General features: G+C 45.2%; 1 protein-coding gene across 1 annotated transcript in view; it reads left to right on the top strand.

The window, feature by feature from the left end:
- Positions 1-26,669, top strand: part of pkhd1l1.1 (PKHD1 like 1, tandem duplicate 1) — a gene marked incomplete at its 5' end in the record, with an annotated part of 41,208 nt that overhangs the window by 5,609 nt on the left and 8,930 nt on the right. The window contains 45 exons of the mRNA XM_084563433.1: positions 5-270; positions 375-466; positions 556-715; positions 1,237-1,372; positions 1,474-1,617; positions 1,768-1,922; positions 2,504-2,614; positions 2,704-2,853; positions 3,000-3,124; positions 3,197-3,360; positions 3,476-3,645; positions 4,453-4,585; positions 5,518-5,672; positions 5,874-5,996; positions 6,217-6,322; positions 6,917-7,024; positions 7,121-7,285; positions 7,382-7,503; positions 8,140-8,272; positions 9,037-9,229; positions 10,885-11,027; positions 11,116-11,220; positions 11,923-12,108; positions 12,489-12,659; positions 12,770-12,975; positions 13,777-14,749; positions 14,865-15,113; positions 15,346-15,495; positions 16,905-17,079; positions 18,337-18,493; positions 18,596-18,752; positions 18,928-19,137; positions 19,852-19,981; positions 20,852-21,093; positions 21,170-21,306; positions 21,654-22,683; positions 23,665-23,856; positions 24,054-24,205; positions 24,317-24,476; positions 25,107-25,269; positions 25,362-25,450; positions 25,662-25,825; positions 25,921-26,050; positions 26,261-26,379; positions 26,476-26,605. Of these exons, the coding sequence (XP_084419559.1) occupies positions 5-270; positions 375-466; positions 556-715; positions 1,237-1,372; positions 1,474-1,617; positions 1,768-1,922; positions 2,504-2,614; positions 2,704-2,853; positions 3,000-3,124; positions 3,197-3,360; positions 3,476-3,645; positions 4,453-4,585; positions 5,518-5,672; positions 5,874-5,996; positions 6,217-6,322; positions 6,917-7,024; positions 7,121-7,285; positions 7,382-7,503; positions 8,140-8,272; positions 9,037-9,229; positions 10,885-11,027; positions 11,116-11,220; positions 11,923-12,108; positions 12,489-12,659; positions 12,770-12,975; positions 13,777-14,749; positions 14,865-15,113; positions 15,346-15,495; positions 16,905-17,079; positions 18,337-18,493; positions 18,596-18,752; positions 18,928-19,137; positions 19,852-19,981; positions 20,852-21,093; positions 21,170-21,306; positions 21,654-22,683; positions 23,665-23,856; positions 24,054-24,205; positions 24,317-24,476; positions 25,107-25,269; positions 25,362-25,450; positions 25,662-25,825; positions 25,921-26,050; positions 26,261-26,379; positions 26,476-26,605 (8,631 nt within the window). The remainder of the gene's footprint in view (positions 1-4; positions 271-374; positions 467-555; positions 716-1,236; positions 1,373-1,473; positions 1,618-1,767; positions 1,923-2,503; positions 2,615-2,703; positions 2,854-2,999; positions 3,125-3,196; positions 3,361-3,475; positions 3,646-4,452; positions 4,586-5,517; positions 5,673-5,873; positions 5,997-6,216; positions 6,323-6,916; positions 7,025-7,120; positions 7,286-7,381; positions 7,504-8,139; positions 8,273-9,036; positions 9,230-10,884; positions 11,028-11,115; positions 11,221-11,922; positions 12,109-12,488; positions 12,660-12,769; positions 12,976-13,776; positions 14,750-14,864; positions 15,114-15,345; positions 15,496-16,904; positions 17,080-18,336; positions 18,494-18,595; positions 18,753-18,927; positions 19,138-19,851; positions 19,982-20,851; positions 21,094-21,169; positions 21,307-21,653; positions 22,684-23,664; positions 23,857-24,053; positions 24,206-24,316; positions 24,477-25,106; positions 25,270-25,361; positions 25,451-25,661; positions 25,826-25,920; positions 26,051-26,260; positions 26,380-26,475; positions 26,606-26,669) is intronic.

Genomic DNA, 26,669 nt, shown 5'->3' with positions numbered 1-26,669 from the left:
CTAGGTGGCCGAGGCTTGAAGTTAGAGGTGTGGAACGACACGAGGCCCCGCTACCTGACCGACATCTGGGGCTACAACGAGAACACAACCGGATACTGGTGGCAGTGGATCGACTCCATGGAGCACCAATTCCCTCACGAAGCAAATTACTTCAGCACTCGGACCACAGGCTTCTTTGTGCCTCCAACTAGCGGCAACTTCGTCATGTACCTCAACTGTGACGACCGGTGTGAGCTCTACCTCAGCAACTCCAGCCGCCTGGAGCATAAGGTACAAAGAGGGAGCTCACATAGTAAATAACACATGTTGCTGGTAACTGACTGTGCAGAATCGGCGGTGCCGCAGGCAAGATTTGACATGCTTCTCTTATTCAGGTTAAAGTTGCGTATCAGCCGCGTTACGTCTCAGACTTCACAAAACTGCCATCGCAAAAGTCGGAAGTGATGGTTCTAGAGAAAGGAAAACCGTAAGTAGCTTCGAATCATTTATTCCTTCTGCTGCACAACAGAAGCATGAAACATACTGAAAATATTTATAAATTGTTTTGATCTTTAGCTACTACCTGGAGATCCTGCATCAAGAGTATGGCGGCTCAGCTATGCTCAACCTGGCCTTGTTCCAGGAGGAGAGTTCTTTCACAGAAGACCAGACGAACGACGCGGTCAACGAAGTCCAGCACATCCTGGCTGATTATGACGTGTTTGATGAGGAACAGGTACAGTGTGTGGATTTATGATGCTAAACACAATGCACCCCAGATTATCTGCCCCTCCCCCTCCTCCCTAGCTTTAAGCAGGGGGGGAGGGGGATGTAACATACTCCGCGAGCAGCTTGTTCTCGACACATCAACCGGTCAGAACCTTTTTCTTGTGTGGTGTCCGGTTACCCAGATGCTAATATTCGCAGTGTGACCGCTAATCTCTCCTGGGTAGAGATTGGCATGAATGATCGTTGTGATCCGATGGACGCGGTCGTCAAAGCGACTGGCCGACATCCGAAAATAATAAGAAAAGTGCCTTTCGTCGTCTGTCTCCCACAATGCCAGAACAAGAAATTTGTTCTTGTTCTTGCACTTTGCAAATTCATGCCGTGGGGCAGATTAGACTCTCTTTTGGGCCGTAGGTTTGACACCCGTGCCAGAACGCAGTCATAGCCTCCATGCTTACGTTAGTTTCTTCTCCTTCTGGTAAAAAAAATCACTTTTCTGTCAGCTGATTTTTTTATACTGTTACCCAGGTGGTCACCTTTGACACGTGGCCCACCGGTGTCGCTGCGGTCAAAGAGGTCCAGAAGGTGAGCGTCAGCAGCAGCTGTGCCAGCTATCTCTGTGGAAGCACCTTCTTCAGCCTCGGCTACGGAGATGCCAAGACCGGTAATGAAGATGATACTGAAACTGACTTTTTTTGGCGAGTGCGGGGCCATAAGGAGAATTAAATAGTAAAATAACTTTTGATTTTTCACAATCTCCTTTAGGACCAATTCCCGTCACCGCTTCAGCAGACGTGGTGGAAGCAGCCTTGAACAACCTGTGGTCCATCAAACCCAACACGGTCCAGGTCACCAAACAGGAGGACGGTCAAGTGTGTCACTACACGGTCACGTTCAACTCTGACAGAGGTAAGAAGAGGCAAAAAAAAAAAAAAAAAAAAGTCGCTTTCAAGTGGTGCAACAGACATGGTTGTCACTGGACCTGACTTTAGATTTGACTTATTAAGCAGCCAAAATGCATTTAATTTAATTCAATTCTTTTGTTCCATGTGCTTGTAGGTGACTTCAGACCTCTTCACTATGAGGTTTTTGCAGCGGACACCAACGTCACTGTTGCCGAGGTTACCAAGGGGAGGGGCAACATGGAGACCTTCACGCTGCTCTGGGGGGGAATCCCTACAAAGCCCATCGCCTTCAACGCAACAGAGTCTGAGGTCAGTAACGTTGAAAAGTCTAAACTGTCCGATATCTGAGTTATCACATTCTCATATTTTAGTATCTCCCAAAAAATAATGACACAGTTTTTCCAAACAAATTTTTAGTTTTTTACGCCCCTAATATGACGCTATCCCGCCGATTAAAAACTATTTATACAGTGTAAGGCAAGAGTATATGACCTTTCCATCAGCCGTCTTTAAATTACGGTAATAACGCGGATATTGGCTTTAGCAACAAATAGCAGCAGCCTGTTCAATTCATGTACTTTAATACTAAACATAATACTGTTCAGACGTGGCATTCTATGGATACATGTGTGTAAGATTAAATAAAGTATCAGTGAATAAATCTAATTTATGGCAAGCAGTTTACTTTTCAAGCAAACTTTGCTAGCTAGCTCTAAGCTAGTTCACGTTAAGTCCGGAGTCTCTTCCTCCGGGTGTTGACCAACTCTCTATAAATAATTTTAATGCTTTCGGGGAGCAGTAGGTAAAACGTTGTTTGAAGACCATGGCGTATAAATTAATATGTTAAATACAAACAATACTGACGTCTGGCTTGTGTGGACTGTGGACAGGTCCAGGAAGCTCTGGAGGACATGATGAAGGCCGAGTGTCCCGGTGAGATCCAGACCACCGAGGGCACCGACGTGAAATACTTCAAGGACTTTGAAGGCGACAACTCTCAGGTCAGCTAAATTTGTTGTTGCTTTTCCGAGACCTTAACATCTTTGTAGAATTAGATTTTGGGTTCTCACTGTTTTCTGATTTCATGCAGTTTGATAGCGCTACGAAAGGGACTCCTTTCGGTCACTCTGGTTTCTGTGGAACGTGGTCGCTGAAGAACGCTGAGATTCTTTTCATGGAAGGCTACACCAAAGAGTCCGGAGGCACCTATGGACCTGTTTCACTGGACCAACACCCCATGGTAAAACAAAAAATGACAAAAATTCTTTAATCGTTGCTGTGGATTTTGTTCTCCTGATTTTACTGGAAGAGGATTTATAAGAAATGAACCCGGTTTGTCTTTATCTTTAAACCTTCTGAAACATTTTCCGTTCATATGTTTTCCAGCTGTGCTTCGCATACAAGGGAGCGCTGAAGGACGAAGTAGGAATGAAGTTCACTTACCGCAACACCCAGGGCCAAACCTTGACAGTGACCGCAAAGATCAGCACTATCTTCACTAAAGGCCCCATGTCAGTAAAATTCTTCGAAATATTGAGATTTATCCGATATGTGCAAACTCACTGACAGTTATTTCTTCACAGGTGGAGTTACAAATGTTTGGACATGGCGAGTCTTCTGCAGACTGATTACGTCGGGAGCAGATACAGCCTGCTGGAGTTTTACCTCTACAAAGACGTCTCTGGGGAGGATTTCTACGTGGACGCCGTTCACATCGGAAAGAGACCCACCACGAATGATGAAAACGGTACAGATCCTCCGAGTGCAATCAGACAGCAACAATCAAACACTTTTTCTACATATTAAATCAGATGTGTGCACTTGTTTTATACTTCAAGCAACTTATTTTTACTTTCTCACAGCTGTTGCCCACAAGAGGAGGCCCCCTCCTTTCGAGATGGCCGGTCAGTCGTTCGAGTCGATCGCCGTTAGCAAAGACGCTTCGACCGCGTCGCAGATCAGCTACGAGATAAGAGCCACGCCCGTGGATTGCGCGTTTGGGTTCCCACTGATAGACGTCGCCTTCCTTCAGGTAATTCGTTCGTGTATTTGTAAGGTCATATCGAAGACGAGGGATTTCACCTCCAGCTTTGGAGTCATACAGTAGATTGCAGAAAAAGCTCCAGTTTCTCCTCTAGTATTAGTTTATTAAGAGCTAGGAACTCCAAATTTGGGCAAATGGGTGGAGTGTGGAGTGGAGTGTGGGTGAAGCTGATGTGAAATAAGCTATTGGGAACATTGGTTCGTCTTCCTTGAGCCTCAGTATTTTCTTTATGGACAAAATATTTGGAAATATTTTAGTATTTTAGGTTAGTAAAAGAGAGAGAATGTTTTTTTTTCCATTGAGCGTATGTGGAACCAACCATACGAGTCTCTAATCTGCTTTGTCTTTGTGTGTGTTGGGAAATAAAAGTCTGGGGAGAGAAATGCCACCCTATCGTATAGTGTTGCCTCAGCAGCATGACTCATAAAAATACAGGAAATGTTCATTACCCCACAGCCGTGTGATATAACTTACGGTACAGAGAGGCGCCTGAGTGATCCTGTACGCCTTTCGTGTCTGGACACGCTGCACGGTTGTCATTTGCCTAACAGATTATTGCAGAAGCAGAGGCAGACTGGCACGGAAACTATTTTTAAATGCACCAACAGTTATTAAATCAAAGTTTAATATAGATGATGCTTAATTTCTTTCTTATTTGGACCATTAGCGCCGCAAGTGTGGAATAAATTGAGCATATTATCTAATGAAAAACATAAGCTCTTTATTTAAAAGATCCTTTGAGTCAAATAAAAAGTCTTTTATAAGTGAAACGCTCTGCTAATTGTCCGTTCAAAGGTGTCCAACAACAGCGAGGACGCCGCCGAGTTCAGGGAGGGAGCAGCCACCGTAACCGTCACTCGCCCTCACAGAGCCACCCCTCCACTCAACGGCACTTTCGATGTGGAGATTTACGGAGGCCGGGCCAAAGGTAGACAGACACGAGTAGTATTTGCATGGTTCTACTGATAGGATCATCCAAAAGGTTATGTAGCGCATGACTGACCACTGACACGAATGTTCCTGCATCGTTGACTGTGTTTGGATGGTTACTAAGACCTAGTGTGAAAACTTAATGTACACAAGATGAAGAAAGACTGAGCTGGAGCAGCAACTCAGGCAATTTTGCCTCTGATTTAAAGGGGAACTACTGTTTTTTACAACCTGGACCTTATTTCTGGCATAAAATATGATTGTTTACTCACCAATATAACTTTTGGGAAATTTGTAGTCAGTCGGGAGATAATTAGATCAGCGTATATCCATATAGTGGGAGTGAGTGGGGCACCGAAATGCAGCCTCTAAATAACGCATTCTGCTGCGAAATGCGTTCATTTCACCAATATTTTGTTATCGTACGCTAGTGCTATTCCCCGTTGAGTCCAGAGTTAGCTGTTATCATCATCCGGGTCTGTAGATTGACCTACAGACCCTGGATGATGTCTTCTGACCTGGATGATGTCATCTCTGAGCGCCGCGTGCACCTGCTACGTTCGGCCCGTTTACCTGTAATTTGCTACTGCTATGGTTCATCCAGAAAATATTCAGCCATGTTGCAAAAAACTAGCAGATAATGCGTTATTTTGAGGCTGTGTTTCGGTGCCCCAGTCACTCCCACTATATTGATATACGCTGATCAGATTTCTACCTTGAAATTATATTTAAACCAACAACTGAAACACAAATAGTCCATATTCCGCATTTTAAAGCAACCACATTATGTCTAAAATTCCATTTTTGTGTTTAGAAAAATTTATTTATTATATATGTTTCCCAGAGAAAACATTAGGTCACACTTTAAGAGACAAATTCAAGGACAAACACGCATGAGTTGAGGGGTCTTACATGACGGGTCGTTCTCAGGTCTACCTGTGGACATCAGTGAGGAGGACCTGAAGTACGCTCTGGAGGGAATCGAAGGCATGGGCCGAGTCAAGGTGTCTCAGCGGGGGACCTGCAGACGCCCCAAGTGGAGAGTGGAGTGGGTCTCAAAGCCCGGAGACCAGCCTCTGATCCAGGTCTGAATCAATAAATTTTCACAATGTACTTCTTTGCACTAAAACAGAGCAAAAAGAATTAGGAGTTGTCTTTATTTATAGGTTATTATGTTGTTGTGTTACTGGTCCGGCCCCCCTTGGGATCAAATCTTTCTGTATGTGGCCCCCTGAACTAAAATGACTTTGCCATCCCTGCCTCATCGTGACCTCCTCTCATTGCAGGTCGACTACTCGTCAGTCGTTGGCGACAACGCCGTCGTTTCAGCCCGTGAGAGCACAAAGGGAGGACTGTTGTACAAGAGTCTGTCGGGCGATTTCTTCCGCTACTTGAAAGACAAACCACAGGTACAGGTGTAACTCAAAAAGCTTCCAGCGTACACGGCTTCAAGTTTCAGCATTATCCTGCAGAGCGAGTCCTATTTTTGTCTGTTGTATTTGTGTATTCTGTGGCTGCAGGACACGGGATTCACGGTTGACTGACTGACTGACAGCGATCCTCCATGATGCTTTGTAGTCCTAAGTTTTTCTGTGTTTTTGATGATGGCTTTTGCGGTGCTGTTCACAGGTGGAGGTCCTCATCAACGGCATTCCCTCAAACTGCTCCGGTAACTGTGACTTTGAGTGGCTAGAGGAGAAAACTCCAGTGGTGACTGGAATCAGCCCGTCTCAAGGTGCGCTCCTAAAACCTCAGAGGTTCATTCAACATTGCTGAGTAACAGGCGGTTTATGCTTCTGCTTCAATTTGAAGGCGACACAGACCTCAAGAGCTGTGATTGGTCCGCTTGGTAGTAGCGTGTTTCCACTTCAGTATTTCCGGCTGCTTCTCCATCGCCACACTTTTCAAATTGATTGTTTTGGATCAATAAAGATGGAACAAATGGAGGAAAGATTAACTGAGGAGGTTCAAACATTTAGATCACGTCATTTTTGCGAAAGTTTCAGTCGCCATTGTTGAAAATGAAGCAGGAAGTAGAAACAAAAATGAGCCCGACTGACAAAAAAGACAGTGAAGACTAGAGTTTGGGTGTTTTTTTTAACGGAGTGAGCCAGACCGACGAGCGCACGAGCATAAATGGCTTGCACCGTAGGCTACGTATGTAGGTTACGGCATCTCGTCCCGCAGAGGCATAAACCGCATCTTACTGTTACCTGTCTTCTAAATCAACAGTCCAATACCAGCTGTACTATACTATAAAAAGTCTTATTAAAACAAATCTGGAAAGAGACCTTGTGGTCATGTTAAACTATAATAATGACCTCCTCAGGATCTAACGGCCTGGGAACTCTTCTGACTATAACTGGAACCGGCTTCGGCAATGAAAACGCTTCCATCCTGGTGGGAAAGGCCCGGTGCCATGTTGAAAGCTTCACAGGTATGTAAAACACTTCTTTGGGAACATTTCCCTCTAGTTTGTTGCTAAAATAACATAATTGTCTTCATGAGATCAACCGGATTCTGTGTACTCCAGCTACCTCTCAGGTGTGCAGACTGGGCAGCGCCAGTGCTGGCACCTACCCAGTGTCCGTCAGCTTCCCCTCTCTGGGCGACTCGCGCTACGCGGGCGGAGACGTCCTCCTCTTCACCTACCAGCTCATTGTTTCCTCTTTCTCACCGCTGTCTGGAAGCACCGCAGGTAGGACAAATAAAAGCTATGTAAGTTCTTATTGCAAATGTATTAATTTTATAAGAAATTTTAACAGCGATCTTCTTTTATTTCTTTTATTCTCAGGAGGCACCTTGCTGACAGCGAGAGGCTTCGGCTTCGGCCACAACACCACGGTTACCGTCGGCGGTGAGGATTGTACCGTGGTCCAAGCCACCGACACGGAGCTGAAATGCAGGACGCCAGCAGTAAGAGCACAAAGAACAAAGCACATCTAATAAAAAACAATTATGTCCAATATTCACAGTTAAATCTCATGGGGACATTAAGTGTGTCCATTGTCCTTCAGCTGTGTCAGATGTAAAGGCTGCTACATACTCTGCGAGAAGCAAGAAGTTTGTTCTTCTTTGGGAGTTCTCGCAGCTTGCTCTCGACACACCGACCGGGCAGAACTTTTTTCTTGTGTGGTGTCCGGGTACTGTTCTGTGATTGGTCAGAAGGTGGAAGTGGGCGTGGTTAATGCGGAAAAGCGGAAATGTTAGCGGCCACTCTGTGAGCTCCCAGATGCTAATGTTAGCGGTGTGAGCGCTAATCTCTACTGCGTAGATATCGGCATAATGTGTGTGGGTGCATGCCCCCACGCCCACTTCCATTTTCTGACCTATCACATAATACTTGTCGGACACGTTACAAGAAAAAAGTTCTGCCTGGTTGATGTGTCGAGAACAAAATTACGTTCTTTTGTTCTCGCAGCCCGCTGAACAGTCTTGAGGATGTAGCAGCGAAACAAAGATCTTGTAATCTCCTCTACTCACTTTGCCTAGTGGTTGCCTTCTTTTCTTTATCACCCACTTATGAATATTTTTATATATTACTTGTTTCAGGGAGCTGCAGGATCCGAGGCCGTCACAGTGATGATGGGAAACATGAGTCAGACGGCCGGCAGCTCCTTCACCTACGACAATAACCTTACACCCCAGATCTCAGGCCTGAGCCCCCAGAAGACCACCGTGACCGGTAAGAGCAGAGCCATCGTTTATCACGCCATCGCTCTAAATCGTCTTCCTGGATCTAATACCCATTGTGCCACCAAAGGGGCTTGGCATATGATGCTCTCTGGTGCATTTACATGAAGAATCAAGTTCAATGAGGCAGCTGGACTTTGTTGATAAACGTTAATAGCAACCCTATCTGTGTGCTGAATGAACGCAGCAGGGACAGTATACAGTCTGCTTTAACTCTTTGTTTGTGAGAAGAATAGGATTCACTGTTTACCCTTTCTGTTTGAAAGCCTCGTATTATTTCTATCTCACAAAGCAAAACTCTTAGATGCATAAAAGCATATGTCATTAGAGAATTCTATAAAAAAATATACAAGGCTTTTGTGTGCTTTCGTCACAGAACTGAATTCTAGAAGTTAAAAGAGACACTCCTCCCATTATTGTTCCCGTCACGAAAACTTAAATCAAGTTTGGAACAGAATGTGGACATCTGTGTTTTATCTGAGCTGTCCGTGCGACTCCGCCGTCACCAGGAGCTTAGAGGAGTGCGTGGAAACCTTTTGTTGCCGCTCATTAGTTTTGTTCTTGAGCTGTGTAATGTCGACTTGCAGGTCTGTTCTGATCTTACTAATCCCAGAGAATCTGAGCAGAGTCATTGTGTTTGGAGTAAACAATGCCGAAGCATCCACAGCTGCAGACGCCTCCCGATTATCTTGACACTTGAGTGACAGAGTGTCCTTCAAAAGACAGGGATCACAGTGTTTGTCCTCTCTCGTGTAGGACGTCGGGTTCTCACCGTCCAGGGTTCGAACCTCGGAGGCCAAAGCAATGGCAGTGGCGTGTTCGTGGGAACGAAGGAGTGCGTCACGGTGGAGTGGACGCCGACGAACATCACCTGCCTCCTCCCCGTGCTGCCGCCCGCCGTCTACAAGGTGGACGTGCAGGTTGGGAACAGCGGCTACCCGCGGACCAGGTACAGCTGCTGAGTGATCGTTGGAAAATACTTTCACAAGCATCAGTTACCTTCAAGATGAAGTAGTGCTGATGGAGTCGCCAGCTCCAGCAGGAGTTCAGACTTGTTCTCCAACATGGGTCAAATGAGCACATGTTGGAGAACACAGTGACCCATATCTAATAAAGGCAACAAATCAAACTAAAAACTAAATAATACAATAAATGAATTAGAAAATAGATACACTTGCTGTATAATTAAAAAATACCGCAATGTAAAAAATTGTATTATCTGGTAAGTTTACTTAAGTGATCAACAACCTCTGGGTAGGAGGTAATGGTGGTTAGGACCCAGATGCAGAACTTAGAGGGTTGAGGCAGAAGTAGGCAAAAAGGTATTTAATGAAAAAAAGACAAAGCTGACAAAACCAAAGGCGCTGCAGACAAGGCAGGATATCCAAAAATCAAAATGAAGACATGAACAAGACATGAAAAACTATGACCTGAAAAGACACGAACATGGCAAAGAAACAGAACGACACGACAAGGAACAAACGGGAAGGCAGGGCTATATATACACACGGGGAACAGAGGGGAGACGAGACACAGGTGAAACTAATCAAGACAGCACAAGGAGAGAGCAATGACCTAATCAGAAGGGAGGAACACAGGGAGGAACACATGACAGGAAAACAAGAACTTAACAAAATAAAACAGGAAACAGAAAAACTGAACACTAAACCGTGACTGTAAAAAAACAAGAAGTTAACAAAATACAATAAACAGAAACCCAGGAAAACTAATCATAAACATGACACAGACCCTTTTTTTGCATGTTTATCTTTTTTTTTCTAGAAATATTAATAATTTAATTTGAAAATGCATTTAAAATGAAACCATGTGAGAAGTTTGGAGGAAGATGGGCGAACATATTGAAATAAATTTTATTGATTTTCAGTAGGAACATACAAAACACATTGACACATACCACACTAGCTGCACAATGAAATGCGAGCAGATGTCACTGCCTAGAAAAAAATATATAGATATATACATACACATATACGCACACACACATAGTTATATATATACATAAAATAATAACGAAAAAGAACATTGTCCCACTCAGCAGCCTTACAGATAAGTGTGATCTATTGTTGCCCGAGAAAGCCCATTAATGGTGCCCATACCTTTTCAAATTCTTCCACTTTACCACTAATGACATAGGTTAACTTTTCTAATTGCCATCTCTCTAATATCCGTAACATCTTTAATATCAGTGCAATAACTTATCTTTACATATCTTTATTCTCTTATGTGCAGTATCCATAAACATATGCATACTTTTTCATCTCCTGTGTCTTTAAACTGTCCACTGCTGCAACACTGCAACTGTTTATTTGTGATTAATTATAGTTAAACCTGAAACTTCATCCCTAAATCAAGCCTGTAGCATTTATTTAAAGTTCCCCACCTGTTGCAGAAAGGTTTCTCCAGGCGGACATTTACTGTGCATGAAATCACACATATCACACAATGCATATATGCAGTGTATTTTGAATGCCTAGTGCCTTATTAATATTAGGCGGGTCAAACTTTCATTTAACTCATGGTTATTTATGTTAAAATACTACTAGTAATATACTTTAAAATAAACTCTGTCTTCTTGTTTCGTAGCAACGGTACGAACGCGACCATTGAATACATCCTGGAGGTCTACGGCGTCTCCCCGTCCTTCGGCTCCTTGTTGGGAGGAACCAGGCTGACGGTTTCTGGCTCCGGTTTCAGCTACGACGCGTCGGACAACAAAGTGTCCGTTGGTAAGTAAGAAACGGAGACGATCTGAGCGTTTTACCAACAAAATCGGCTTTTTGAGTTGATACGAAAAAACTATTCATTGTGTGACAGGAGGCGCCGAGTGCGAAGTGACGGCCGCCTCGGAGAACGAGCTGCAGTGTGTCGTGCAGTCGGAGGAGGAGACGCACGTCGTCACTAACCAGGGATCGGACCCGAGTGAGTTTACGGCACGAATTGTTTGTGCAGATGTCAAACTGAATCAGAGTAGGCCAGGATTAAAAAAAAACAGGAAGAGGAATAACTCCAGGAGAAAAACCTTACTGGATGTCTAATCTTTGTTAATTTAAATGAAGCCAGGTGATAAATTTAGATTACATGCTCTTGAAATCTCTAACAACACACTGATGTCTGAAATGCACAATTCAAACTCTTTATAAAGCCTAAAACTCCTACGTAATTGTTCTTCTGATTACGTAATTTTGTTATAAGTCTGCTCAGTGAAAGGGGTTTGGTTTAGTTTTGCTCATTTATCTCAAATGACAAAAAAAATAAGTGAAACCATCACAGGAGAGCAGCTCTGATACGTCCTTCACACAACGCAGGGAACAGACCGCAGGAGGTTTGCATTTCAATCTTTTGTGCAGGTGTCAAACCAAATGTGAATGAAGCACAACAGTGAAGAGGATTACTTTACGGAAAACTGCTTCGAGCAAGGAAGCTGTCACCCGTGGCTTAAATGTGAAGCTGTCCCTGGAAACTGTAAAAGAAAGATCTCAAAACCAGTTCCTCCGTAATTAGCCACACTTAGAAGGATTAAAAGGATTTGCAGCTATTTAAATTACATGTGTGAACGTCTGCCTTGTTTGTGTTTTCAGTTTCTGTGTTTGTGTGTGAACTCATGTGAACTTTGTATCCCAGCTTATGGTGAGGGGTACGCGTGGAGTCTTGCCACGCTAACAGTGTATGTCGGCGACACAGTCACGTGGCGCTGGGAGGCGCCGGCCTTCCAGAGCGTCGGGTACCAGGTGTTCAGCGTGTCCAGCCCGAGCGGCACCACGTACGAGGGGGGACCGTTGAACAGCGGAGGGACCAAGACGGCCAAAGGTAGAAGTCCACCTTTAACTTTGCCTGCATCGTCTGTTTGAGATGTCAGGGTCCAATTTGGTCATACAGATTTGTATTTTGTATTCGGGCAAAGAAAAACAGTCACATACAGGTGCAATAGAGTTTAATTGGATTATCTGCATAAAACAATCTTTTGTTCTGTTGTAGGTTCCAAAAATGAAAATAGAAATATTAAAGCCATAATTATTGCTCATACTTTCTTGCATTGCTCTTAATAGTCTTTGTAGATTTGTCTTTTCGGGATTTACTTTGACTACATTCGATCATGAGAATAATAAAAACCTAGGGTCCAAACATAAAGCGTTTACTTTCAGTATTTAGTATTTGGCTCATGTCTCCTCTCTCCGGCTCCCCTTCAGGGTTTTTCGGCTACCGTTTCACCGTGCCTGGTGAGTACTACTACAGCAGCGGCTACATAGACGACAACGTCCGGAAGCTGCAGGGAGTCGTGAAGGTCAAGAGTCGGGAGGAGAAGAGCGGCGAGGTCCTCGTCAGCGTGGGAGGCGTTCAGGCCAGACTCGTGGCTGGAGGTAAATGTGAAGAGGTGGAGGCTCGTAGGCTTTGTCAACCAAACCGAGAACATAAACAAGAAAACGTCCAAAATGAATAATGGAATAAAATTGGACTGTCTCTCCTGCAGGTCCGCACCGTGTCTCCAGAGAAGCGCAGCAGTGCGTTGCCTCGTCACCGTGCCAGCAGACCAACGAGACTTCAGACGGGCTTTCCTTCACCTCCTCCGCCTGCTCCACCTCCACAGTCCACTCCATCTCCCCCAACCAGGGCTCATACCACCAAGTGATCCACATCCAGGGCGAAGGCTTCAGCGACGTCGCCTGTGCCAACGAGGTTAACGCAGTTTCATGAATTACAGCTATTCTAAGCACACTAAGGGCTTTCTTCTGATACTGAAGAATCCTGCTGCCTTATTGCATTTGTGGAATACGCTTGATTTTTGGTGACCGACTCCTTTTTGTGAAAAACAAATTGATTGTCTTTGTTTTACAAAATTCCCAGATAATTTGGGTAATAATTTTACTTTTATTGAGAAAAGTAGCACGACATTAAAGGGGAATTACCGTTTTTTACAACCTGGACCTTATTTCTGACATAAAATACGATCATTTACTCACCCATGGTGTCATTTGGAGTCGTTCGGAAGATATTTAGATCCAGCGGAGCGTCTTGTATATCCATATAGTGGGAGTGACTGGGGCACCAAAACGCAGCCTCTAAATAACGCATTATCTGCCGCGAAACTCGTTCAAAGAACTCCAACAAGGCCAAAGAGCAACAAACCGTTCAACGGAGAATAGCACCAGCGTATCATAACAAAATATTGGTGAAATGAACGAGTTTCGCATCAGATAATGCGTTATTTAGAGGCTGAGTTTCGGTGCCCCATTCACTCCCACTATATGGATATACGCAGATCTTAATATCTCCCAAACGACTCCAAATGACACCAAATTTATATGGGTGAGTAAACGATCGTATTTTATGCCAGCAATAAGGTCCAGGTTGTAAAAAACGGTAGTTCCCCTTTAAGGAAAATAATAAAAGATTTATATGCAGCTTATGAGTTGCAAGAATAACGTTTTTTAAATGTCTGTAACCGAAGGCATTAACATGTCTTAACGTGTCCTGTAGGTGACGGTGGGGGATCAGCCCTGTCAGGTGATCAACAGCTCCCAGTCTGAGATCAGATGTCAGCTCCACCCCAGCATCGTCCTTCCCGTCGCCGTCGCTCTCCCCGTGGCCGTCAGCGTCAAAAACCTCGGCAGCGGCGTCGTCGCCATCCAGAACGAGCTTGACCGCCGCTTCGTGGTGCTGCCCGTGGTCGACTCGGTCTCGCCGCCTATCGGCAGCCCCACCGGCCACACCAGGCTCCTGGTTCACGGTTCCGGTTTCTCCGAGGGACACGTGACTGTGGCCGGCGAGCCCTGCCACGTCCTCTCGGTCAATTACACTTGCATCGTCTGCGACACCTCTCCCTCTCAGCCGCACACCGGAGACGTTGTCTTTCACATGGGTCATATCCAGAGCTCCTGCCACTCAAACTGCTCCTTCATGTACTCCTCCTCCGTCACTCCCGCAGTCACCAGCATCTCCCCCGACAGCATTGACGACCTCACCCTTGTAACCATCTCTGGCTTAGGGTTTGGCAGCCGCGTGGATGATGTGGCCGTTTTCGCCGGCGCCACAGAGCTGGAAGTCACCGCTGTTACAGATGGCAACATCACGGTGAGAGTCGTCGCCCTGCCCGCGGGCGACCACCCAGTCAAAGTGATCGTGAGGAGCAAAGGCCTTGCGTCCGGCCTCGTCACCCTGAACAGCCGAGCTCAAGCCTCCCTCAGCCCCGACGTGGGCAGTCTGGCCGGAGGAACGCCGCTTGTCTTCACGGGAAACGGCTTCGCTCCAGGGAACACGAGCGTGATGGTTGGCGGCAGCCCGTGCGAGATTCAGGAGGTGACGCCGGGTCTTCTTCGCTGCCTGACGCCTCATCACAGCGAGGGGCTGGTGGCCGCCATCATCCGGGTCTTCTCTGTGGAGTATCCTCCCCTCAACTTCACCTACTCTGCAGCCCACACTCCTGTCGTCAGCTCCATCAGCCCTACTACTGGTAATTATGACTGTTTACATCCTGTAGTCATAGCAACGCAGTAGGTTCTTATCACTCATACATCAGTCGCTGTGTGTCCATCACATCCTCCGTCTCTTCTGTCCATCTCCCACAGGGCCGAGCGGGTCCGTCATCACCTTGACAGGTTCAGGGTTCGGCAACCACTCTCACCTTGTCTCCGTCACCATTAACAACGTCCCCTGCAACGTGTCCGCGGCCTCGGACACGCTGGTCACGTGCACTGCGGGGGACAACCCGGGGGGAACCTACCCGGTCACGGTGCACCACAGGGTCAAAGGTCGCGCCCGGTCCGACCTCGTGTTCACGTACGAGCTGACTCTCAGCGGCGTGCAGCCCAGCGAGGGTAAGCAGAGACAAACACGTGATCATTATTAGCTGGTGAAAGGTGTGTGTGCGGCAGGATGCCTTTCCACGTTCATCACAGCTGCTTGTCATCCTCAGCAGGAAATCAGTGCAGAACACTGAGACGTCCCTCTTCCTTCTTCTTTATTCACATATTCTGTGTGGTCTTGGTTGCTGTAATCCTCCACGGTTCTTTCGTTTTATCAACCTGAGTTCTCCATCCTCCTCCTCAGGTAGCTTTGGTGGCGGCGCCCTGCTGTCCGTCCAAGGCTCCGGGTTCGACCCGCACAACTCCACTGTGCTGATCTGCGGCGAGGAGTGTGAGGTGGACAGGGAGATGTCGACATCTAGCCGTCTGTACTGCGAGTCTCCGTTCAACAACGGTACGGGAGGCGATTCAAGTCTTTATAATGTTGTTAACAAATCCATCGACAAGAAATTACAGCCTTTTTACTCTCTCTAAATTGTGCCAGCCACTAAAATCCAGAGAAGAAGAGTACAGCAAAGGTTGATGATTAACAGTTTCATTTGTCCGTGTGAAACTTCTGCAACATTTATCTGAATTTCTCAGGCTACATACTGTCACCAAGATTAAAAGGTGGTGATTTAAGGTGGAATTACACCTTAATTCACTAACAAGACCACACCTCAGTAGGTACAAAGAAGTTTATTTTGACCAGGTTAGGGGGAGGGAAAGGTAGGGGATGGGATGCAGGACGACGGGATTAGGATGGAAGGGATGAGAGGGGATGGGATGAAGGGGTCAGGGGGATGGGAAGAAGGGGTCAAGGGGAAGAAATGAGAGGGGCTGGGGGGATGGGATTGGGGGTGGGAAGAAGAGGTCAAGGGGATGAAATGAGAGGGTTGAGGGGATGGGATGCAGGACGAAGGGATTAGGATGGAAGGTATGAGAGGGGATGGGATGAAGGGGTCAGCGGGATGGGAAGAAGGGGTCAAGGGGATGAAATGAGAGGGGTCGAGGAGATGGGATGAGAGGGGTTGAGGGGATGGGAAGAAGGGGTCAAGGCAATTGGATGAGGGGTCAAGGGTCCGATGTTCGGATGGAGGAACCCAGGGAGTGAGATTCAGAGTGGGGGCATATCTCTTTGGCTCCGTGACCCCCCTGGTTCCCCCGGTTCCTTCTTTACAATGAGGTTGGGGGGGAGTGGTGACTGATGCTTGAGGCGTGGACTTGTTCCTGAACCTACGTTATATAACTTCATATCGTGAGCAGCAAGTTATTTGTGAGATTTTTTTGCCCCAGGTTCTGCCTCCAGGCTACGCACAAGTTAAGTTAAAAGCTATTATTCTTCTGGAGAAAAGGTGTCAGTCAAAGTTAGAATGTGCATTATAATATATAATAATCAGATAATTTAGTAGGACATTAACAACATAGAGGTTATTTTTTATAATATTACCCAACACAGTAACTAGTTCTGACCCTGCAGCTGTGCTCATCCTTAAAACCAGATTTTTTACCAGATAAAAGTGTTTTTAAAAATAAAAGGAGCTCATTATTGTCATTATCTTTGACACGTTTTCCTGCAGAAAGAATGTGTTCCTGCTGGTTTCTGATATTTTTGGTTGTCCTCTCATTGTGACAAACCAGTCCCTAACGGAGACAGACTGTGTCCACGAGGAATGTCGGCAGAAAACAAACGTGTCAGATGAGACAATAACCCGTCGTCACGGATGGTTAAACTTCTTAGGCGGCTTTTATCTCAAAGTACGCATCTTAACTCCTTTTGTACTTTTTTTTTGAACGTGTCCTTCTTGTCCCGTCTGCTTTCAGGCACGCAGTCAGAGGTGAGCTGCGTCGTCGTCGTCATCAACCCGTCCGATGTCGTCAACATGTCAGGCGGCTTCACCTACAAATCTCTGCTGACTCCTGAGATCGCTGAGGTTTCTCCGCGCCGGGGAGGCACGGCCGGAGGCACCCGGCTCACAATCACCGGCTCCGGTTTCAGGTGCAGTAAAGGAGGAGAGTCTGCTGTAAACTGACACGCCCACTCAGATTACACATTAGTGTCTCTGTCATGGGAAGTCTGTCAGTGAGAACATTATGCACACGCCGATTCCACACATAAAAAAAACACATATAAAACTAAGTCTAAAACACTTTCTGTTGAGTGAAGGAGAAGAAGAAGAAGAAGAAGAAGAAGCTCCTGCAGTTTTACATACAAAATAAAAACACAAGTCATTTTGACAGTTAACAACAAAGAGAACGACATGGTAATGTTGGAGGAAATGTCACATTTCAGCTGTTATTATGCAAAATGACTGTGACCAGATCAGATACTAATGCAATAAGTTTAATAAGCATCAGGGGGGGGCAACACGTTCTTGTGGGCTTTTTTGCTCCAAGTTCTGACTCTCAGGCAACTTACAAGTTTAATTAAAAACTATTTTTCTCCTGAAAACAAAGGGTCAGTCTAAGTTATAATGTACATTATAATATATAATAATCACATAATGGTGCATGCATTATTTCATATACACATTTAAACACATATGTATATATTATTGTTTTTTTTACACAATATATCTAGAGATCTATTCTGTTTCTGATATATTATATTATTTTATAGTAATAAACCAATAACTAATTAACATATTGATAAATATTATAGTACTTGGACACAGATTCCTTTATTTTATGTAAGTTAATCATGAATATTTTGTGTAATGTACTATATTCAATTATATTTAATTACAAGATTTTTTTTTATTCTTAAAACATGTTCTTATGGATATCTTCACGCATATGGTATATATATATAGTTTATATATTTATTTAAAATACATTTAAAATAGATGTAAGATACTGCAACAAACCTCATCTGGGCACAGATTCATACAATTTTATATAACAGCATGCAAGATAACAATTTATATGCTATTGCACCATGATAATTTAATATTATTGTTATTTAGTGGCAGCAGTAATTCATATTTTATAGTATATTATAGTATATGTCTCTTATTTAACAGTTCCATGGTACATTATAGTCTAATAATATGTTATTGACCTTGTGTCTTTAATTGATACCTATGACATTGTATTGTATGATGTACACTGCACATATAATATATAATATACTGTATACGTATATATGTGTGTGTGATTTAAGATTTTATTCATTCTATGTTCATCTGTCTGATTCTACATCAGTTAGTTAATCTGTCCATTCATTCCCTCTTGTCCACTCCCTCTCTCCTCACAGCACTAACATGAACGAAGTCAACGTGACGATCGCTGGGTCCGTGTGTGACGTCAAGTCCGCCAACAACACACACATCATCTGCGTGACAAACGCTCAGAGACGGTCTCAGGAAACCAAAGTCAGAGTCAGCATCGGAGACCGAGGCATCGCCAAGATGGTACGAGGGGAGAAGGAGTCGTGTTCTTGTTTCGTTTAATGGATCAGAAATCCAAATACATCATGATTTATTATTTTTTATCCATTTTGTGTCTCCCTGTAGGATAATGCAGACTTCTTCTACATCGACGTGTGGTCGTCCAGGTTCACGTGGGGAGGGCTGTCTCCGCCTGAGAAGGGCTCATTCGCCGTCATCACTGAAGGCCAGACCATCCTGCTCGACACCAGCACCCCTGTGCTCAAAATGCTCCTCATTCAAGGTGCAGACCTGACTTTTAACATTCACGCATAAAAATCCTCAAGAAGTGAAATATATTTTATGTACAATTATTGTGGTGCAAAGAGAATACATTTAATAAAACTTCCAGAGGAATCCATGCCTTCTTTTAAAGCCGCTAACGTTCACTCTGCAATCTGCCGTTTCTTTGTGCTCAGGAGGGACGTTGGTGTTTGACGAAGCGGACATCGAGCTGCAGGCTGAAAACATCCTGATCACAGACGGCGGGCGGCTCCAGATCGGCCAGGAGGGGGCGCCGTTCCAGCACAAGGCCATCATCACGCTTCATGGACACCTGCGCTCACCTGAACTTCCTGTTTATGGAACCAAGACGCTGGCTGTCAGAGAGGGAGTACTGGACCTGCACGGTACAAACACACACAGTTATATTTGCACACGCAATATACGCAGAAAGCTTAACTTTGCTTAGCTTAGCTTAGCTTTGGTCAAAGGTATTTTAATGTTGAAGTGTTAAAAAGTGAGATTCAGAGGTGGTAGGATGATTTTTATTTTACTTTTAGACATTACCAAGCTAGCTGTTTCACCCGTTTTCAGTCTTTATGCTAAGCTACGCTAAGCTAAGTGTCTCCTAACTTTAGCTTCCAAACGTGCAGACGTCTCCCCATCCAACTCCAATATAAGTGAATAATTATATTCTCCAAATCTTACACTATTCCTTTAAATTCTTCCTTTCTGTAAGATTTAATTTAGTGCAGGTTATAAGATTCAGTATAAGTAATTGAATTAAGCTCCAACAGCTACGGCAAAACGCCGCCGCCTCTTGTGTACTAATACTTGGATCATGTTTTAAAAGCAGCCCTTGTATTCCAATATCTATTTAAGTAAAGTACTGGCCTTTTAATTACAGTTGTCTCCTGCAAACCCAGAAATAATAGTGACTAAGCAACAGACAACTGAAATAGTCTTGACCCTAATAAAACCCTCGTCACATGCCGTCATGTCATGTAATTGTAGGCTGACAGAGTAATAGGAGTTCTTCGTCCTGCAGGGGTGTTATTATGAGTGACACCTACACCTGGCCTCCTCGGGCACCAGTCATTGTTGACGACCTGTTTCTCCAGGTATTCCTGTTCCTGTCCCCTGGACGCATTTGGCCCAGACAGCGACCAACGGCTCGTCCACGCTGACATTGATGAAGGAGGTGACGTGGAAGGTCGGGGATGAGATTGTCATCGCCTCCACGGGCCACAGGTGCAAACGCAATCCTTGTTTATGATTAAAATAGTTTAAAATTATGTATTTTGTAGACAACCAGACATTTTGGCATCTACTTTACCCTATGAAAATTATTAAAAGTGAGTAGTTTTTATTTAAAAAAATAATAAAAAAAAAAACTAGCTGGTGAGATAGCTTGGCATGAAGCTAATTTACACCGTTTTTCCTTTTGTTTTTACAAAGTATATTTATTGCTCAGACATTTGATGAATTGGGTTTCATTTACATATAAATCAGTTGCTAAATGAAGTTATCGTGGAGAAAGAAAGATAAACTAACTAAAACTAAACTAGTTCTGCTATTAAGCTAACTGGCCTAGCGTAGCAGAGTAGCGCTAACAGCGACATCTGAAGTGTGTGCGGTCATTTTTTTTTTTTTTTTTGATTTATTTCTGTTTATTATTTAAAATTAAGTGGAATATTAACCCATTATTAATCCAGAAGGACAAATAAGCTAAAGAAGCATATTTTTTCTGCACCTTTTCTCTTTTTTTCTAAATTGTTTCAGTGGATAATGCTTTCTGCTGTTGTAAAGCAGAGGTGATCCTGAGTAATTACAATAAGACCTGGAGGCTGATTTCTGTGTGACAGGTTGTTTCATAACAGGGTCATAACAAAGAGGAGATGTCAAATTATACCTGACGTTTACTGAGTCCACTAAAAATATGTCGCAGCACAAAAATCATGCCTGAAGGGGAGTGTAGGAAGAAAAAACTACCTTGTGCACATATAATTTCTCTTTGGGTGCATGTATTAGCATGACTTTATTTTATTTAATGCTATTAGTTTGATTAATTAGTCCTATGCCACGAGGTAAGCACCTGTGTGCCCCTTTTTTCTTTTCTAGACACAGTCAGAAAGAGAACGAGGTGAGGACGATCGCCGCCGTGTCAGCAGACGGACGGACTCTCACCCTGAACAAACCGCTCGAGTACACCCACCTTGGGGTGACGGTCACACTTCCCGACGGTACGGTGTTTGAAGGCAGAGCCGAAGTGGGTCTCCTCACCAGGAACATCGTGGTACGAGGTTCCCAAAACCAAGAATGGAACGATGAGATCGAAGCCTGCCCCGCCGGCTTTAACACAGGTACTGAGTTTATTAACTGACACTAAACTGATTCTCTGTCATCACATGTATTAAAAAAATGCTCCGTGTGCTCCAGGTGAATTTGCCACCCAGACCTGTTTCCAGGGGCGGTTTGGAGAGGAGGTTGGCAGCGACCAGTTCGGAGGCTGCATCATGTTCCACGCACCCAGGCCCAATGAAAATCTTGCAATCGGCCGACTGGAATATGTTGAGGTGAAGTCTTATGAAATATATTTCTGGTGCACAGTAGATTCTGGGTTCTGGCTTCGAATCCATGGGTCCACTTTCTGAGTTTGCATGTTCTCCCTGTGTCTGCATGGGTTCTCTCTAGGTACTCCAGCTTCCTCCCACCGTCCAAAGACATGCTGGTTAGGTTCATTGGTGATTCTAAATTGGCCGTAGGTGTGAGTGTGAATGGTTGTCTGTCTCTCTGTGTTAGCCCTGAGATAGACTGGAGACCTGTCCAGGGTGGACCCCGCCTCTCGCCCAATCACAGCTGGGATAGGCTCCTTAAAACGTTTTAATAAACAGGTGGACGTCTTTCTGCTGTTGTTCCACAGATCTTCCATGCAGGACAGGCCTTCAGGCTGGGACGCTACCCCATCCACTGGCATCTGATGGGAGACGTCAACTACAAGTCGTACGTGAGGGGCTGCGCGATCCACCAGACGTTCAACAGGGCCGTAACCATCCACAACACCCACAGGCTGCTGGTGGAGTCGAACGTCATCTACGACATCATGGGCGGCGCCTTCTTCATAGAGGACGGCATCGAGACGGAGAACATACTGCAGTACAACCTGGCTGTGTTCGTCAAACAGAGCACCAGCCTGCTGAACGACGACGTCACCCCCGCCGCCTACTGGGTCACCAATCCAAACAACATCGTCCGCCACAATGTCGCCGCGGGGGGCACCCACTTCGGCTTCTGGTACCGCATGCATGACAACCCCGACGGTCCGTCCTACGACCCAAACATCTGCCAGAAGAGAGTTCCCCTGGGGGAGTTTTCCAACAACACCGTGCACTCCCAGGGCTGGTTCGGGCTTTGGATCTTCCAAGACTTTTTCCCCATGAAGGACGGAGGCTGCCGCTCCAAGATCCCAGAGCCCGCCGTCTTCCATTCCCTCACCACGTGGAACTGCGAGAAGGGCGCCGAGTGGGTCAACGTGGGTGCCGTGCAGTTTAATGGCTTCATCATGGTCAACAATGAGAAGGCCGGCGTAGAAGGCAAGCGCATCTTCCAGTGGGCCGTGAGCGGGTTCGGAGAGGACGGCGGGGCGACGGTGTCCAACAGCACAATCGTGGGCCACGTGGACGAGCTCGGACTCGGGAGCAGCTACTGCACGCGCCGGGGCGTCATCGCGCCGTTTGACGACGGCATGAGCGTCCTCAACACCAAGTTCATCAACTTCGACCGCAGCTCCTGCACGGCCATCGGGGTAACCGCAATCGACGGGACGTGTGTGGACCGCTGCGGAGGCTGGGCTGTCAGGTTTAGTGGCATCCAGTACATGAACTCACCTAATAAAGCCGGCTTCAGGTGGGAACACGAAGTGCAGCTGGTGGACATGGACGGCTCCCTCACAGGTACTCAGCTCACTTCAGAGTCATTTAAAAGTGCTCTGTTCTGCATCAAATCAAATCAAATCAAGCTGTTTTGTCATTCTGACATCAATGCAACAATAATGCAGACAGAATGAAATGTCATTTCTCTCTGGGATCTGTGCGGACTTAGGTAAATAAGCTAAATAAGTAAAAGAGAATAAATATAGGTTGAGGCCAAAAGTCAAAGAGGTTTTCATTGTTATTTCAACCATGTATAGCAGGTGCACTACATAGTGAAATGAGAGGACGTTCCTCCAGGACCATGGAGCCACAAGAAGACATAGGAATAAGTGCAATGCAAGGGACTGAGCCTAACGCAAACGGTGCAGACAGCAGTGCAAGAACGAGAGATAGTGCAAAGACAAAACACTTGGAAGACAATGCACCTAAAACAAGACATTGCATAGAACAGAGAGCAGCGCCGATTAATAAGCAGACTAACAGGTGGTTTAAGCTTTTGCCTCAATTTGACAGAGCAGACCCTAAAGCTGTAGCCTGACGTGCACCTCTCCAGAAATGTAACTACGTTCAACGTCATGGCAACGCAGAGCGCAAGAGCTGTGATTGGTGCTTCTCCATCTCCGCAATTTTCAAATTGATTGTTTTGGATCCATTAAGATGGAACACATTGAGGAAAGGTTAACAGAGCATTTGTTAACATTTGAATGACGCGTCTTCAATGAAATTTCAGCAAAAGTTTCAGTCGCCATTGTTGAAAGTGAAGCAGGTAGAAGGTAGAAACAAAAATGAACCCAACTGACAAATAAAGACACAGACAGACTAGTATTTGGGTGCCATTGTTACAGAGCGAGCCGGACTGACTGACACCACGCCTTAAATGGGCCTTAACAGAGTTATAAGTTAAGCTGGTAGTAAACATTTGACTGATAATGTGTGCTTAGTAAAATCCACGGTGCACATCCCGGATCAGATTTAATTCTTTTTTTTTTTTCTTGTTTTCAGGAAACATCGACCACAAAGTTGTGCCCGTGAGCGCCCTGCTGGACCCTGCTCACTGTACCCAGAGCGCAGAGTGGAGCGTGGGCTTCCCCGGCGCTGTGTGCGATCATACCGTCAACTTCCACCGCCTGGCTTTCAACAATCCCACACCGGCTTCTCTGAAAGCCAAAGATGTCATCTTAACCAACTCACATGGTAAAATAAAAAACTCTATTACTGTTAAATCTGCTGTAGAAAATTCTTTTATTGACCTCTACTGGTGACTGATGGGAAGTGCAGCCATTGGTTTTATGGCGGCATTAATAAGCCCTTGTTTGCTCATGTCAGAAATTAAACATTTCCAGAGGGTTTTCTTTAAAGTAAGACTGTCTTATGTGTTGTTTCAAACTTAGGGAGCAGCGTCATCCCCTATCTGAAGAAGAGGATGACTCATAAGTTGGGCTGGATGGCCTTGCTGCCCTCTGGACAGACGTACAACTGGTACTTTGATAACATGGATCACATCACCAACATCACTTATGACGCAAAGTTCTACGGCTTCAAGGTAAAACAATAAAATAAAATAAAAGATCCTTTGCATGATATGAGCAGATGATGCTACGTGTTCATAATACAAAAAACACTGATGTTTTTTGTTTTGTCTTCCGTCGTGCAGACAGATCAGTACGTCATCATCAACCACAACTTCACCCAGAGCCCGGACAGCTTCCGCATCGTTGACGTCAGGAACGGCTCGACGGCGCCGCTCAGCTTCAGCAGCAACAGGAACGGAGACTGGTTCTTCGACGAGGCCACCAACGACCTCTACTACATGAGTCAGTCGGACTTTAATACGGATTCAGTAGATGGATGCAGCGCTCGTTTTGGTTGTCGATTAGTCTTTTAATGACGTTAACCAACTCACTGAGCGATTTAAGTGTTGCCTCTGGTTACTAATTTAATAAAAAATAGTGTAAATGAGTAAAGTTTTAGCTGCTGAATTTGTAAATAGTTAAAAAGTAAAATATAATTTGAATTTAAAGCTTTTAATATGTGGTTATATTTGTTTTTCTTAAACTTAGACACAAAAAGCCTCGGAGATCCCAAGCAGCAAGAGAATTTCATTTTTGTGACATTTTATGGACTAAACAAATAAGAATTTAATTTTTTATCGACTTAATTATACCACCTAATAGATCTTTAAATAAGGTTTTCTTTATAGAGATGAAACTGAGATTTTTCGTCTGCAGCACTTTCAAAAATAGCTTGTATTTGATTTTATATTGTTTAAAAATTAGCATTAAGACCAGTTAGACCTGACTTGTTATTATTATTTCATTTGTAATGTTATGATCACATAGAGTCGTATCTTCAAAAGCTATGAGCATCAGGATTTTTGTGTCTTTTTGCATGAGCATTCGGTGACCGTCTTCACTCACATCCTTTTCTTTCCTCAGTGTCTGGAGTGGCGGGGGTGACGAGCCAGCGCAGGCGCCGCAACAGCGTCGACCGCTCCATGAGCGACGTGCCGATAAACTTCGCCGTCTACCGCTGTTTCTTCCCCAAATGCATCCCTCCGCCCCCGGCCACGCTCGCCCCGCTACCCAGCCGCCGGCCCGACAACTTCATGTACGTTTAGCGCCGACCTGCAACACAAGATCCCGAGACACGTGTTACCTGGCTCTGGTTTGATCCTTCTGACTCTGCTTGTTTTTTTCTAGTCGGTGGTCTGACGCTTCTTTCTGGGAAAGCTCAGCTGAAAACAACTTCACTGCACCAACAGAGGGCGCTGACGTGGTCATTCCATCAGGTAACGTGGAGCTAAAAACATTTTAAATTAAAACTTTTGCTTTTTGAATCTAATCTGAATCCACATGACGGGATTTCCTTCACTGTAAGATCTCTGGTGACGTGACTAGATGACTAGTTTAGAAGAACGACTGATGCTTTGTTAATTTAAAAGCTAGTTTACGATAATGTCAGTGTACTTTGACTCAAACGTCTCTGGATCCAAACTGCAGGTCAATGGGTGGTTTTGGACAGTGACACGCCTCCTCTCAACAAACTGACCGTCATCGGCGTCCTGGAGATTCCCGACACCATGAACAGCTCTTCCACCAGACAGGCCCGGTCCGCGCCCGAGTACAGCACAGTGGTGATCGACGCCGTGTACATCTCCATTCAGGTGATTTAACCTCATTCTCTGGATTTGTGGAGGACGACGGCAGCGTCTCTTTTAAAAGCTAAATTCGGGTTTTTAAATGTCTCCTTCGGTTTCAGGGCGGCAGGCTGATTGCAGGATGGGACGACGAGCCGTTCAGGGGTCAGCTGCACATCAAGCTGAGAGGGAACCACCGCACTCCTGACTGGCCTGTGCCAGGTGGACCCAACCAGGGATCCAAGGTCCTGGGTAAGAAAATAGTGTCAGCTTCCAGCCTGGAGTAGCCAGACTCAGCTCATATCAGAATATAAAGAGCCATTATGTGGTATAATAAAGTCAATAAAGCACAAAATTCTTATTTGTTTAGTTCATAGAGACTCCAGACCAAGTTTCTGCCACAAAATATTTGTGTGCAAGGGGTATATTAAAGGCTCGTCTTATCTTATTATCTTCTAACAGGTGTGTTTGGTACGCTGGAGCTCTACGGACTGCCTCACAACGTCTACCACACCAAGCTCGCCGCTACCTCTGCGGCTGGATCCACGACTCTGACCCTGAGGAAGTCCGTCGACTGGCAGGTCTGCGTCTGATTCCTCACCGTAACGTCGATCGCTTCTCTGTTTTTCCACGAACGCAGTTAACCCCAAAGACTTCTGCGTTTCTCGTGTGTGCAGGTCGGGGACCAGGTCGTCATCTCCACCTCTAGCTACGATGCGCGGGAGACAGAAAAACGCCAGATCGCCGCCGTGTCAGCGGACGGCCTCGTCCTGACCCTGGACCAGCCTCTGGCCTACACTCACATCGGTCAGTTCTGCCTCTGGAGAGTTTAAAATCTGGATTCGTGCCGTTAGCGTGAAATCATTTTATG

The sequence above is a fragment of the Chelon labrosus genome (assembly GCF_963514085.1).
Source record: "Chelon labrosus genome assembly, chromosome: 16".
NCBI classification, from domain to species: domain Eukaryota; kingdom Metazoa; phylum Chordata; class Actinopteri; order Mugiliformes; family Mugilidae; genus Chelon; species Chelon labrosus.
This window is presented reverse-complemented; position numbering and strand designations above follow the sequence as displayed.